Source organism: Cariama cristata, unplaced genomic scaffold, assembly GCF_000690535.1.
Source record: "Cariama cristata isolate BGI_N322 unplaced genomic scaffold, ASM69053v1 scaffold8749, whole genome shotgun sequence".
Taxonomy (NCBI): Eukaryota; Metazoa; Chordata; class Aves; order Cariamiformes; family Cariamidae; genus Cariama; species Cariama cristata.
The window spans coordinates 19,043-34,985 of record NW_009633984.1 but is presented as its reverse complement, the minus strand read 5'-3'; the positions used below and the strand labels follow the sequence as shown (position 1 = coordinate 34,985).

The following is a 15,943-nucleotide window of genomic DNA, read 5'->3' as shown; positions in this document are numbered from 1 at the left end:
GATGCCCAGTTAGTTCCCAAGCAGCGATCCGCCCCTCCCAGCCAATTCCCCCCAACTGATGTACTTGGCATGATGTCATATAGTATGGAATATTCCTTTGGGCAGTTGGGGTCAGCTGTCCTGGCTGTGTCCCCTCCCAACTTCTTTTGCCCCTCCAGCCTCGTCGCTGGCTGGGTGTGAGAAGCTGAAAAATCCTTGACTTGCTATGAACGCTACTTAGCAACAACTAAAAACATCCGTGTGTTATCAACATTGTTGTCATACTAAATCCAAAACACAGCACTGTGCCAGCTACTAGGAAGAAAGTTAACTCTATCCCAGCCAAAACCAGGACACTACCTTATGAGAAGTTTTAGATTTGTTAACCTAGTAATTTGTTGCCTTTGCATAGGTTAAAAAAAAACCACAAACAAACCCAAGAAATGAAATGGTAAAAAAGAAAATTAAAGTCTACTGAATCTTTTTAAACTAGATAATAGACTCTAGAATTCACCATTAGTCTCTGTGCTTATGTTATCTTTGTCTTTACAGAGCATCCGTATTATAACTGTGCTCTTTCACCCGCACTGAGCTAAATATATAGTCCTGTGGAAGTTCAGTGAAGGCAGAAAAGTATAATTCACTGTGAATAAAGGGTAAAAAAATTGACCCTAAATGAGTTACTGTATCATGTAAACATTTTCTGCATAGGAGTAAAATGTATGTATGAAAGATCTGCTGTGTATAAATTTGAGAGCAAGGGTCAAATCTTCCATAAATCAGAAAACTTCTACTACGTTTTTTCTGCTTTTCCCTTTTTTGTTCAAGTAGACTAATACACTTCAGAAGGAAAAATGAATTCTTAATTAAAATAGGCTGTAGACTATTTGGACTAGAGGTCTTGGTCGAAGTTTTATTTAACGCTGTTTTTCAATTATAGTAGCTCCACTTATATCTATGTAGTGTTTGTACTATGATACAGGAGACTCAACTTGAGTCTTTTACCTTTTAGAATGGTGTTAATTTTTGGTTGTATTAAAGAGTAAATACCATTGCATATAATACAAGTAGGAGTTTGGTATTTTGATGGCAAAGTATTCCTTGGGAGTGTAATAGTCAAAGAAAACTATTACTTTTATGTACTCAGTGTCTCTGGCTATACAAGTAAGAATTTTGGAAATCAGACCTTGATAAAGCAGCGTTTAACTCTTATTATTCCATCTAAGGCCTCAGGTAATTCCATATAAACATCTGGCACAGAAGTACTACGTGCTTTCATATATGGCAAGGGTATGACATCTGCCAGCATTGTTTCTACTTGTTCAGTCATTGTCAGCAGCTCATCTCTTTCAGGAACACTGAATTCGCTGACATTTTAAGGATAAAATTAGGACATATGATATTTTTCATGCTATTGTTTATATTTGTTCCTGAATTGCGATCCAGGTTTAGAATTTTTTTGTATCAATATAGTACAGGTGATCGAAACTTTTCCAAAAAGAAAAAGTCAAAAATTAGAGAGGACAAGATACAGTTACAAGCAAAAATGGTATACATCTTGTTTGGTCAGTTAGTTGTATCACTTCTCTAAAACACTTCAAGCAAATTAATGAGTTTAATTCTAGTGCAAAAAATGTAGCCTAAGGTTGAGAAATTTATTTGTGTTGATAGGGTAAGAGGAGAATCAATGCCTGAAGGTATTAATTAAAGAAATACAAGGGAAAAAATTTGGTGAGAATAGTTTACAATATCAGTCTGTACAACATAAAATTTGTTGAAGAGAGGAGGGCAGTAGGAGAGGCTAACTGGCTAATACAACAAACCAACAAAAACTGTGGAAGAAACTGGGAGCCCAGCCCTGGACCCAGCCCTCCAGGTGTGGCCGCACCAGTGCTGGGTTAGAGGGGCCGGATCCCTTCCCTTGACCTGCTGGCGAAGCCCCTTCTCACGGGGCGCAGGGCGCCAGGAGCCTTCCTTGCAGTGAGGGTGCGTTGCTGGCTTATGCTCAACTTGCAGTCCACCAAGAACCCCAGGTCCTTTTCTGCAAAAGCTTTTGATATACATTTCTCTTTCATTCACGTTTATTCCTGATACCAGTGGGAAAAGCAAAGGGCACAAGCTCTGGGATTCATTTCACCTCAATTTGTTTTGTCTTTATTGTCATCTAATTGTATCACCCAAGGTACGCTATCATAACTAATGGTAAAGAATTGGCATTTTGGGGTGCAAATTCTCTGACCTTTTTTGACAGCTACTTTAGGATTAGATGGGTCACATTTAAAAAAAAAAAATTAAAAAAATCTTTTTTATCCATAAATAAAGACAGTACATTTCACTTGTATGTATATGATAACATTTTAGACATCGATCAGCATTAGGTCTGATGAATCCAAACCAGTATTTATTAGTTTGTTTTTCTGCTTTTTTAAAATTTTTTTCTGATAGGTCCGTTCCAGAGTAGAAGTGTGAATCAGAACAAGGTTCTGATATATTTCAGCTTTTGGAGAAACAGATCAGCTGTTGTCGCTTGTGTTTATGTGACAATATACTTCCTACAGATTGTGTTGCATATTGTCCTGTTGTGTTTTGATATAAAATGCATTTTATTTATTTATTTTTACAGGCTAAATTCCATTGATGTTAAGTATCAGATGTGGAAATTAGGAGTTGTTTTCACTGATAATGTAAGTTTATCAGTATGTATACACACATATATATGTATATATCCACCCTTATGTTACTTGGTAACCTAAAGTGCTTCAAAGGAAGGTATGAAATACTCTGAATTATATTTCATTTACTACATAGATGAAGAAAATCTCAGAAGCTTAAAAAGGCATCGCCAAAATCTTTTCCCAGTTACATAAATATTAGTCTATAGAACTTCAGTCAATTCCTGCCCCCCCTTCTGATATCCTTTATTCAGGAGCAATAAGCAAGCACTGCATTGCAGAATTAGAAAACTGACTATAGAAATTCTAATTGCCATTTTTCATATTGTTCATAAACTTTATGAACACTTGAATATTCCTCGAGCACAGTCAGATCAGTATAGTTAATGCTTGTGGAATTGCTAAAATTTGTATCACTGAAACTGGTAGTAGAATGTGATACAGAATGAGACTGATGATTTTAATCATTTGAAAAAATGAGTTTTAAAAACAAAAAACAAGGAACTATAAACAACTACCTTGCAGTTTGGGTAGTCAGTCATCACATGATTATTAAGAGTCTTACTATTACTGCTTGCCTAACTCAGCTTATTTTACTGGTAAAAAAAACTGTTGAGGAACAAATGATTTTGGAACTAGGACTGCTGGAGGCTGAAAGTGTCATCTGACTTTACTCAGGAAGAGTGGAATGATGAGTCTCCAGGTCTACAGACAGCACGATCCGTAAAGAGATAGAGTTTGTTCAGGATTAGGTTTTTTCTAACAGAGGGACTGTAATTTCTCTTATAAATATATACTTGTCTTTAAGTCCAGTAAAAATTAAGTGATAGGGGAAAAGATGAAATTAACATTTGTAGTAATAGTTAGTAAACTACTTAAATAATACATATATGTTTAAGTAGTAGTTTTAGTAGTTTGAATTAATTATAAAATTCCTTTTGTTGCTTGCAGAGTGCTTTCATTTGTCATTAACCACCTTAGGGCTTTAATGGTTTAATGTAATTTTTTTAAAATTCATAAACAGTTTAGAATTTCATAAATCAGAAAAACTTTTCACATTAGAAACAGTAACAAATAAGAGTTTAGCAATTTCAAAATTAAAATTCAGAATAAGTCAATTTTGACCATGTCTTGTGGACGTTGTATTTGCTGATTTAATATTTTTGCACAAAAAGAAAATTCTCAAAGACCTCTAGCAAATGCTATGTTAAAAAAAAATTATTTTCTATTTACAGAAAAGCACATTCAAGCAATTTCTACCTTTCCTTAGTGTTTTGAATTAAGTTAAAGATAATTGCCGTGAATTTTACTGTATAATGTACTTGTTTTTTCTCTTAGTCTTTCCTTTACCTAGCATGGTACATGACCATGTCAGTCCTTGGCCATTACAACAATTTTTTCTTTGCTGCTCATCTCCTTGACATTGCAATGGGATTCAAGACATTACGAACTATCCTGTCATCAGTGACCCACAATGGCAAACAGGTATCAACTGTCATCTCTTTTCAGCTTTTTTACTTAAGGAGTATACAGGAAAGATCACTTCATGACTTAATTCAGCTGCTCTGCAGATTGGCAACAGAATTGTTCTTTCATCATGAAGTTTAGAACTTGGGTCAGTGGGAAAACTAACCAATGGGATTTATCAGCATAAGAAAACAGGACTAGGATTTGTGACAGTCTGTAGCTGTTATGAGCAACTGTGCCATAAAGTTGCCGTTTAAAATATTTTTAAGATTCATCTAAAGAAAGGTCCAGTTGAGACCCAGTTACTCTTTCTGTTAGAGGACTGTTTGAGAAAATCAGTTCTTTGATGATAAGAAATCTTTTCTTAAAGAAACTGTAAAATCTGAAATTGCATTTCTAATTTAAGTAAAGAGAATAACTAAGGCTTTTCATCTACTGAGATCTTTTGTAGGAATAGCATTTAATGGAACCCGAGACTTAGTGTTCCTCAAGACTGATGGCCTTCCTAGTTCAAAGGACCTTTGTAAACAATTTTTAATGACTAAAAAAAGCCATCCTTGGTCTGCTTAGAAGATATTCCAGCAAGGCAGCTAATACAATTCTTAGTCAAGTGGGCTGGGAATGGTAACATAAAGGTTGACTCTGTTGTGTATACTTATTTGCTGTTGTAGTAAGATGGAACTTCAGTTCTGGCTTTATACAATGTAGGTGCTTTAGAAGCCTGGTGGCAAGTGCCATTTCAAAATTTATCAGTAGCAAGTTATTTTCCAGGGTTTTTTTGTTTTTATTCTCTTTTGTTTTAAGCAAGTTTGATACTAGAGAAACATAAAATTATTAGCAGTGATTTTTTATAAATGCAAAGGGTGATTGATTTAATTTAATTCTGCCTTCAAATGCACTGGCATTGTCAACATTGTTTAAGAAATAATACACATTTAAATAGACATGGTTTATATTTCAGAATAACTAGTGAAGCACATGACATATAGAAGACTCTTAAGTATGAACTCACCTTGAGAAACTGTTACTTGTTTTAATTTATGTGGCAAACTTAAGTTTCACTTGTGGAACAAAAATTGTGTCTTGAAAAGTTTCAGAAATCAACATACTGCATTCTTTGCCCTTTACAGGGCAGAATTTCTTAAACTCTTAATTGTGATTTCTTAAAAGAACAAAAAAGCAAAAAAATCAGTCTACTGCTGAAAAAAGTGAATTATTCTACCTTTTAAAAACAGTCCTGAAGTTTCAACAAATTACTTGTGAAATAAATCATTATTTATGATAAGGAATTTTTTAGGTCTGGCAGCTGTGCAAGTGAATTTCAATCAATTTACAGGAGATTGCAGTTCACTTCCAGCTGCTTTCCATAAAGCTCAAGGCAAAATTTTAATGATGCTGCAGTTGAGCAGTGGGGTATTTGTTGCTGCTTCTCTGAGGTAGATATTAAAATACTAGGAACAGTTTGTTTTATATGTGAATTCATAAATATAAACAAAATTGTTTCAGTGTTAAATTAGCAGAAATACTGTACTGCAATTATATAATAGGTGATATGAAACAGTAGTACTATTATTATTATTTGGTAGTAAACTTTTGGATATTTTTGTCCGATTGTGCTGGTTTTATATGATTCTAATGGATTGTTTGCTTGCATATGTATCCATTAGATTTTGCAAGATTTGTCTTTGTAATTGTATTTCTGAAGCGTAGTTTTCCTTCAAAACAGAACAGGTGAAATGCACAATCTTTGCATGAAAATATGCAGATATATTACCAAATATTACAGAGATACGCAAAGAGAGAAAAAGTAAGGAATGTTTTCCTCCTTCTAGAACATATAGGTTATTGGTACTTTCCTTCTCTTTTAGCAAAGACAATTGTGTAGCATGATTCCATGGTGGTGTTACATCCACTCTATAATTTTGCCTTCCAGCTTGTCCTGACAGTGGGATTACTGGCAGTAGTGGTATACTTGTATACAGTAGTGGCGTTCAACTTTTTCCGCAAATTCTACAACAAGAGTGAAGATGGTGATATGCCAGACATGAAATGTGATGATATGCTAACAGTAAGTCTTATTTTGCTTTCTGGATTTTTTTCTTAGGCTGTTATGTTTTTGTCCTGACCTTCTTGTAATTCCTATTCATACAGTCAGCATTACAGCCCTATATATTAGCCAGGAACAGGAAAGACTATAATTGAAGGCAAAGGAACAAATATAATGAATATTCCTAACAACTAGATACACCCTGTGTATGTAAAACAAACACATCTATAAATGACTAGAAGAAAAGTGATGGTATTCTTTGCTGTAGTTTCTTAAAAAATTAAAAACAACTACAAGCTGTAATGCTGAGCCGAGTCAGGTAAAGGGCAGTCCTTCTGAATCCTGAAGTTCTGCAGGCCACTCTGGAGGAGGGTTCGTTGTAGGCAAGGACTCTCATAGGTAATTCAGGTACTGAAATGCTTGTTTAAGCTCAGAAATCCATCGTTTCCTTTAACATGAATTGCTGTGATTATCTTCGACTGGCAATTCTATTACTGAAATCTCTCCTGTGCTCAGAACCACTGAAATTATTTTGTATCTAGTGAGACAGTGCCAGGCTTTGCAGCTGTGGATGGTAGGTAGAGCTTAAATCACGAAGAATTTCTGAGATGTGTTGCTGTTAACATCCTTCTAAAAGCAATCACGTACAACAAAATTAAATATATTTCAGTCTGTTATGCAATATGAATCACTTCCAGGAAACTGACACCATTTAAAAGCCCAATAATTAGATTAACTGTGGAAGCAGAGTAGTATGTCTGTATTTGTGTCTGGTTTGGGACATCCAGTACAGGAAAGACACAGATAAACTAGAGCATAAATCAGTGGAGGGCCGATAAATTGTCAGGTGCTGGAGCACTTGCCCTGGGAGGAGAGTCTGGGGGAACTGGCCTTGTTTGTTTGGCCTGGACAAGAGAAAGCTTTGGGGTGGGGGGAGTGTAAGAGCAGCAAGAAACTGCCTGCAGAGAGGTTACTGGGGGTTACTGGGAAGGCAAATCCAGGCTCTTTACAGCAGTGCATGGCAGAAGACCATGGACATAACGTGGAAAGAGGAGGAGAGCCCAACAGTGGATCGGGTTGTGCAGTCTCCATCTTTAGGTGGTTGTAATGGTCTGTCTGGGTAATGCCCAGAGCAACTTTGTCTGCTTGGAGCAGGATTTGGACCGGAGACCTCCCAAAGTCCCTTCTGACCTGGCCTGCTCTGTAATTCTCTGAAAATACAAAAGGAGTATAATATTGTACAGGAATGAGTTAGAATAACATGTGATATCCTATAAAATTAGGGTTGTCTTTTGTAAAAGCAGTAAGAGTTGCAGTGTAACGTTAAGAAAAAAAAAAAAAAAAAAAAGAAAAAATTACAGAGAATGTATTTTTATTTTTAGAAATAGAAAAATAACTTTTAAAACTTTTTAGATAACTAACACTACATTTGCTCATTAGGTTAATGATTGATTAAGTCAATGGTGAAATAAAAACTATGTCTAAAAATTATTATAATTTTCAGCCATTGGTCACTCAGCATTGTATGTTACTGTATCAATTTCTCACATAAGGGATTTTTGGGGGCAAGTGTAGCATAGAAATAAAAGAATGAAATTTTTGTATGGTTAGGTTTTAGGAGTTAGTTATTGTAACCACTGCTTTTTGATACGGAGTGAAAACCCTGGACTTGTAGTTTGCAAAGCTACTTAAAGAAAAAGGACCAATCCCCTGCTCCAGACCTCTAAGAGTGCTATCATAATTTTCTATTAAATTATAGCATTATAAACTGGAAATTTTGCATTGTCATCATCCCACATAACATACCCAGAGACCTATTATACCGCTTTTCAGATCATAGTTTCACAGTATGAGTCTCAGACTTTTTCCATCATTAGCCTGCCCTTTGCGCAAGCATTCTCAAAGGTTTTTTGTTTGGTTTGTTTTGTTTTTCTAATTTTTGTTTGAAACAGCAAAGATGGGAAAGTTATTCACTTTTGAGCTTGGAAAATGGTATCTCCTATTTGCACCTTACTGAAACGATTGTACAGGAGCCATGGTACTCTGCTGGGCTTAAAGTTGATTGAATCTTTGATCTTTTTGAACTGCTACATAATGACAGAGCTTGAAATACTGCAGCTTCAGCTGTGCAGCAGCATTTCACCTCCCTCAGAAATGTACACAACCTCAAAGGGGAGAAGAAGATGACTTCAGATAGCATAGTTGCTAGACCATAGACCAGTTCTGCCAATTACTGAATTTACAACAATGGGTATTTTTACTTTTAGCTGCAAGCAGAATTTGTATCATCCCTTTGTTTTATGTTTTTTAGTGCTACATGTTTCACATGTACGTTGGAGTCCGTGCAGGTGGAGGCATTGGTGATGAAATAGAGGATCCAGCAGGAGATGAATATGAAATCTATCGGATTATCTTTGATATCACTTTCTTCTTCTTTGTGATTGTCATCCTGCTTGCAATTATTCAAGGTATATGTTTATAACCCGTGGTGAGACTGAAAATGGTTTTTAGCAGTACGAAGATCTTAGGGCTACGGTAATCACACGCCTAAGATTCAACCAGGACACCAGGGCAGGTCATGAAGCACAGATGTATATAGTAAATCACACCCAGCGGGCTTTTATCGGTACACCGTTCTTCCTAGTCTCTGTAAAATCAACAGGCTCTAACTGGATCAGTGGAAACAAAAAAAAAGCTCTTTGCTGTGAGAATACTGGTGTCACTACAGTTTCTGTCACCTCATTGCCCTTTCTAAAAGCCTCCTGTAACTGATCAGCAAGAGAAATGATTAGAAATCTTGTGGCATACCTTAAATTTATTTTTCGGCATAACCCACCCTTTGTGAGCTTATGTGGACAGAATCAGTAGTGGGTGCTGTCATTATTCCCCGTGCCAGCATCTAATGTTCTTGACTGTCTGGCAGCTCTTCAGATTGGTGGTAGTGGTGTGAAAACTGGAACATAGCTTTGAGAGGTTTAATTTTTTCTTACATAAAAACCTCTGTTTTGTGTGATGCCTGCTTACTTGAACGATGTCAAAGAGTAAAGAAAGGTGCTTGGTATGAAACAGGTTTAGTATATCTGGGTTAATGACAATGGTAAGTCGGCTGCCCATCAGGTTAGCTTCTAAATTTGAGTGGAAATCATTTGACTGATAGTGTGGCTTGCTGTTGTAATCTGGGTAGTGGATTCTGAATTTTGGGAAGTCAGGTTTTTTTCTATTATGTTTGTATTAATAACATTTAATGTTATTACCTGAAGTACTTAAAAGCCCCATCTGTTTACATATTATACCTTCAAAAGATTGTAAAGAATGCACAAAAGATCATTTATTAAATATTGCACAAATTAACAGAAGTATATTCTTGATTTTGGAAAAATGTGTAACAGTTGGCAGATGATTTTGACAGCAGTAAGGATGCTTTCTCATTTCCTACAAGGAAGTTCAGAAAGTGACTCTGAGCTTGTGGTAAATTGTTTATAACTCTTACTCAAGTAATAAGTTTTTTTAAAGGACCTGGGGAGGCAGCAAAACTTTTTATAGCCTGAAGTGCAATATCTCGTACTGTCTGTTTCTTCGTTTTGTGAGTGGCTGAAGAGCAGATGCCTTAGCTGTCATGCTTTGAGTATAATTCTCTTCTGGTATTCATCAGTTTTAGAGCACAGTAGTGTCAATAACGATTGTGGAGTTAGTCCGTGTTTGTGTTGGTGTAAGCAAAGGGAGAATCATAAAGAATTTATAATCTCGGCCACAGAGCCTGTGGTGGTTTTTCTTCTTCTTTCTGTATCTCCCTGAAATGACCCCTTACTTCTGTAGAGCTCCGACAGTGGAACCTCATACTACATGACAACCATAATGACAGAGGATGCGCAGAGCTCTGGGCCTGTCTGCATCTGCCATGTAATAAATCCCTGAACTCTGTTAAACTTACAGTAGCATTCGTTCTACAGTAAAGCCTCCGTCACTGTAAAACCACATATGTTTTCATGTACCAAATCAAGAGAAGAGCACTGTGAATAAAACAGGAGTCTGCTTTTCCCATTTTATAATCCCAAACAGTACTGCCAGCCATGTTACTGGTAGCCATTTTCTTTGACTTGCTCATTTTCCTTCACATATTGAGTTGTTTTTGTAGTCTTTAGAATATATATTGGCTTCTATTATTTCTGCCCAAGATTCTCATTTAATATTCTTTGACAGAGTTATCCCTGGATTTCCAAATATTCTTTATCACAGTTCTGTTCTTGAACATTAACTATCATTTTAACTTAAACCCTAGGTTTAATTATTGATGCTTTCGGTGAGTTAAGAGATCAGCAAGAGCAAGTTAAGGAAGACATGGAGGTAAGAACATCCGATTGCTGAACCATACTCTGTTTTCAGGTTTCATGACTACCTATTTTCAAGCAAAATGTGATCTAGCTAGTAGATAGTTTTTTAAACTAAGAGGAAAATACAGTTCTGTACACGGTCCAATATCATACAATGTCCTGGATGAGATTCTACTCTCACTTCTCAGTTCATTAGACGGAAATAATAACTGAGGGTTTTTTTAATTTACTTTTTTGTATCTATTAAAATATAAGAACTTAGCTAAGGAGTTCTGTTAGTACCCAATAAAATTATTTTTAGAAAATTATATGAAGAGAAAACTGCTAGCATCCAGGTTCTGAACAGCATTTACCACTCTTTGCAGCCTCTTGTGAAAGAGATATGTGATGCTTTGACAGGGGCTAGCTGCTACCTTGCATGTCTCTTTGCATGGGACACAAACCCAGGTTGTCTAAACTGATATTCTGCACTAAGCATATTTTAGATTTGTTTGCCAACTCCTAGTATAGATTTTTTTAATGCCTCCAGATCAAGTGTGGCCAGTTTTTTGCTGTCAGTGATAAGTTAACAAAAATTCAGACAGAAAGCCTAACAGTTTGTTTTCTCATGACTTTTTAAAGTTTAGACTAATCCCTGTATCTTCATTTTTGTAAAGAAGAAAAATCTTTGTACATATTATAATGAATTACATGTCTGTGACTATTTAAGTCCTTTGGATCTTCAGACTAGAGGTTTCTAACACAGGGCGTTAACACTGTCATGTTACAGTTCATCTCAGGTGTAATTTTCTTTGGTTAATCTATGTGTGAAAGTATCCTGTACTTGGTGAGTTTCTATTCTGTTGTTTTAAGTTTGACTATAAGAACTCAGAATAAGTGTTGCAACCTACTGTGTTTTGTAACCTAAATTTTGAGCATATTCAATTTCAGCTGGACAAGCACAACAGGCATTGAGGTAAATAGTGCCATGTCTTACAGTGAGTGCTACTTACAGTGCTAAAGGAAAAAAAAAAATCAACTTTGACCATTATATGCCATTATTTCTCCTGATACCTGTTCATTTATAGCTGGTAAAGATTTTTATTTTTTTTTTAACAGTAAGAAGCTGTTCTGAGGGCAGTTAAACTTCTATTCAAGTGTTTTGACTGAGGTATCCAGTCCCAATCATTAAAAGAAAAACCTTTTTGTTCAGCACATATTATACGTGATGCATTGCCATTTTCAAGAAAATTGTTACATTTTTATTGGCCTTTTCTCAAAGCGGGGCAGGGTTATATATAGTGTTGAAGTGCTCTGTGTTCTTTCTTTTAGACAAAGTGCTTTATCTGTGGAATAGGAAATGACTACTTTGATACAGTGCCCCATGGCTTTGAAACACACACACTACAGGAGCACAACTTGGCCAATTATTTGTGAGTACAGTAAAAATGAACTCCTCGCTAACTCATGACCCTTGCAGCCTCTGCAAGTACCTGATTAGCTCTCTTGCATAAGTAAGAGAGTACTGCTTGGCTTTGATGTGCACTCATGCTGTCTGAATGTATAATTCTGTGGTGACGGGAGCAAGGAATGAACAAACTTCATTACCTTGTTTCCAGCTTGGTTGTGACATACCGGGTTTGTGTGAACTAGAAGATGGAAACTTAGTATGTGGCTGTGGAGGCATTGTAAAATTGAATGTGTTGTGTAAGGTACAGAGGAACAGAATGACCTGGCCTGGAGACTGATGGAGAGAGTGCACAAGCAAAGGAGTAAGGCAAAAGGGGGAAGACTTTCATTGGACAAAATATTTTGAGTGGAGTGCTGAGGCTGACTCAGAGAACCCAGGATAAAGGGATGAGGAGCCTGAGAAGGGAGGGATCAGACCATGGGTCCACCTTGGGAAAATCCAAGCAGAACATCAGTGACCACTAAACTTGGTCTTTTCACATCTGGAAATAAAACCATATATCAGATCCACAATCATTGTATCATACTGTTCCTCTCCTGTCAAATACATATGAACATTACATTACTAAAATACATTACTACACAAATAACATACTATAACATACTTACTGTAAGTGTATCTTCCTAAAGAGATGGGGTTTGATATTTTGTTCGTCATCATATTTTATATTTTTACATAAGTTTGGAGAGAATGTCTATTCTGAGTGAAATTTTGAAATCATCACCTAGTTTCTGTCAGATGTCTCAAAACCCCAAGATTAATATATTTTTAAATATATTTTATATTTTTAAAGTTCTTTTCTGCTCATGTTGATCTTGAGTTACATACACTAGTAAAATATCCCCAACCTATAATTTCAGTAAGAGAAGTCTCTTAACGATCTTCAGCATTTTTTATTTGGAGAGAGGGAAAAAAAGTTCCAATGACTATTCTCTGTCTACTTCCAAGTTGGTGTTCATAAGCAAGAAAATGTCTATTATAATTTTCAGATTAGAAAGCCTAGAAAATCTTCATTTAAACTGAGTTGTTATTTACTCTAAATGAAACTGAATCTCTTGCATTTTAGCATACTGTTCATTGAACAATAAGTGAACATCAACAGTGTCAGTAAAGTATACTTAATGTATCTGGGAATATTATCATAAATACAACTCTGGAACTTGTAAGTCCATGAGCAGCATTATCACTGTACATGCTGAAAAATATCAGTCCCTCTGTGGGTTGCCTTATGTTTCCAAGTATTGTGTTCGTAACAGCTGTTTCTTTGCTTGTAGGTTTTTTCTGATGTATCTTATTAACAAAGATGAAACAGAGCATACAGGACAGGTAGGTTGAACAGCTCTATGAATGTCAACAGTTATTAAATAAGACTGATTCTAAAATAAAAATCATTCAGGCTTGGCAAAACTAAGAGTATTCTAATGAATAGCTCCCTATATGATATGTAATGTAATTCTCATTCTTCTAAACAATTCTTAGGATGATTGCTTAACATTAGATTGAATGTCAATTCTGTAGCTTTGTGTTGCTATTTTGTTATCTGACCTGTTATTCTTAAATGGTTACTTCCAAAAAATATAATGACAAACTACAAACAAAAATGAGAAACAGAACATTTAAGCAACCTGTGAAAGCAGCACTCTTTGTTTCTCACTGTTGTTTCTTTTTTAGTCTTTGTCCTTTATTATTATCTATATATAATCTTCTGTGTCTATATTCCTGGATAAGTCCATATGAAAGGGCTTGTGCATATATTTAAAATGAAACCTGTGGGAGAAGTTTTCTCTGGAGATTTCTTCTTTGCTGCTGTTCTTTCAAACTTCTGGTGCTTCCTTTGACTTCCTTTAAGTATAGATCAAAAGTTAGTATAAAAAATATCAAATTTACCGACTACTGTTTTTTTCTAGTGATAGTCTTACAGCTGACTAAGCAAATGTTCCCATGTTGCAGATCAAAATCCAAAAAAACCTGAACGGTGTCATATACCTAGCTCTACAGAATTGGGTCAGAGGGATGATTTGCTATAAATCTGTGTAGATTACTCTTTCTGAACTCTGATGTATGTACTGGGCCATTATAATCATCTTCTTTGCATAAATCTTCTCAGCCTTGTCCAGTATCAGATTTTATGTATTTACCTTGCTGTTTTTGAACATCCATTTGTCATTTGAGAATTTCAGATTAAATTAGATTTTTTGAAAAGTCTTTTTTATTTACATTTTCTTTTGGCATACAGTGTGTCCTACTATATTCATTGAATGCAGATTTCTACTAACTATTCACTTTTGATACTGTTAGCTGATCATTTGAAAATTGAGAGTACTTCAAACTACATAACTTCTAGGGATGTGATATAGTGGTGGACTTGGCAGTGTTAGGTTTACGGTTGGACTTGATGATCTTAAAGGTCTTTTCCAATCTAAATGATTCTATGATTCTGTAACTTGTGTAATACATGTTCTTTCTACCATGGAATTTGTATAATAAAAAGCACATTTAAGTGCTGTGATTGAAATGACAATAAACTGGCACGTCCTTTACTATTCTCCAGACTGCCTAGAGACAGAACCTTAACTGAAAAAATAATCAGAAATAAAAAGAAAAACCTCCACTGATTCAGAAAATATTGCTTTTCTAAGAAATGCCTTTAAAGGCCATTTTGGTTTATGTATTGTGTGTAGGCATGTTTTGAAATGACTGATGGCAGACGTTCAGTCAAATCTCTATGCCAGAAAATATTCTACTTACCCTGGTACTTTAATTGAGCTTTACAGCGCTCCTGGATAAGAGTTGAACTACCTGGTCCTCTTCTATGTGTTTCTCTAGTGCTTTTTGACCAGGTGACAGAAATCTAAAAGTGACTCTAAACTGATCAAAATCATTAACATGATTTTGTAGGTTGATATACAACAACCTGAGATGCACAGAATCAACAAAGTGAAGCAGTATGTAAATAAAAGAGAAAAAAAAACCACAAAGTCATGGTTGGTGCTTTCTCATTGAATCAAGTTAAATTGTTTAAATTGTGTTTCTTTCAGGAATCCTATGTATGGAAAATGTATCAAGAACGGTGCTGGGAGTTTTTCCCTGCTGGTGATTGCTTCCGAAAACAATATGAAGACCAGCTTAACTAAGCAAAGATGGGGATTTCCAGATGAAAATATGTCCATGTATTTCCCAACTCTTTTGGGAATGTCTAACAGATTTCTTAAACTCCCAAAGCTGTGTGCTTTTTGGAGCACCAGAGCTCTGTTTTTAATGACCCAACTGCGCTTTTATTTTCTTGTACATTTGCTTTGAGAACACTGGAGTAAAGAACAATGAAAAATAACAGCAACTCTGGAAAACAAACCGACCACTTGCACACACAAAAGAGATCCCTATACATAACATGCACACATAAGAAGAGACTTGAGACTGCTTATTTCTGAAACTGCCAGATGATGCCCTTGTCTATGAGATCACACATGGGGTGACATGGTAGCAACACTCATTCAATCTGTTTATTTCATCATCCTGGAAGGAACTATATGTAGTTCGCAGAGCACTGTAAAAGATTGTTGTGGACACTAAGTTGTGGGGAAATAGTGCCTTACTATATGTGGGTTGAGCTATGCAGAAGATGAGTGCATGATGACATCATTTTTTTTCTTTTCTTTTCTTTATGTCTTCCCTTTCTTCCAAGTTAATATTTATTTTGTGGTTTTGGTGGGTTTGGGAGGAAGGGATTTGATTGTGCACATCTTTTTAATAAGACTGGAGTGTCTCAGGACAAGATTAGGTTATTCTCATCAAGTTCATTTCACATTTACCTTCCACTTTAGCTTTTGCTCTTATTTTGGTAATGCTCTGATACAACACTGCAACTTTATGAAATCTTTGTATGAAAACAAGACGACTGCAAAAAACACTTTAACAAGAAATGTTTCATTGCATGTTTATTATGCAAGTTTAAAACAATCAAAAAAACAACCTTCAGAAGCAAGTTGATCAACAT

General features: G+C 35.6%; 1 protein-coding gene across 1 annotated transcript; it reads left to right on the top strand.

Annotated features, from left to right (window-relative positions):
* Positions 1-2,602: 2,602 nt before the first annotated feature.
* Positions 2,603-15,645, top strand: LOC104156876 (ryanodine receptor 2-like; the record flags this gene model as incomplete). Its single annotated transcript, XM_009706982.1, has 8 exons — positions 2,603-2,663; positions 3,990-4,136; positions 6,052-6,186; positions 8,477-8,633; positions 10,445-10,509; positions 11,808-11,908; positions 13,221-13,272; positions 14,985-15,645. Coding segments are annotated over 8 exons (814 nt in total), but the record flags the coding sequence as incomplete, so codon positions are not given.
* Positions 15,646-15,943: the final 298 nt, after the last annotated feature.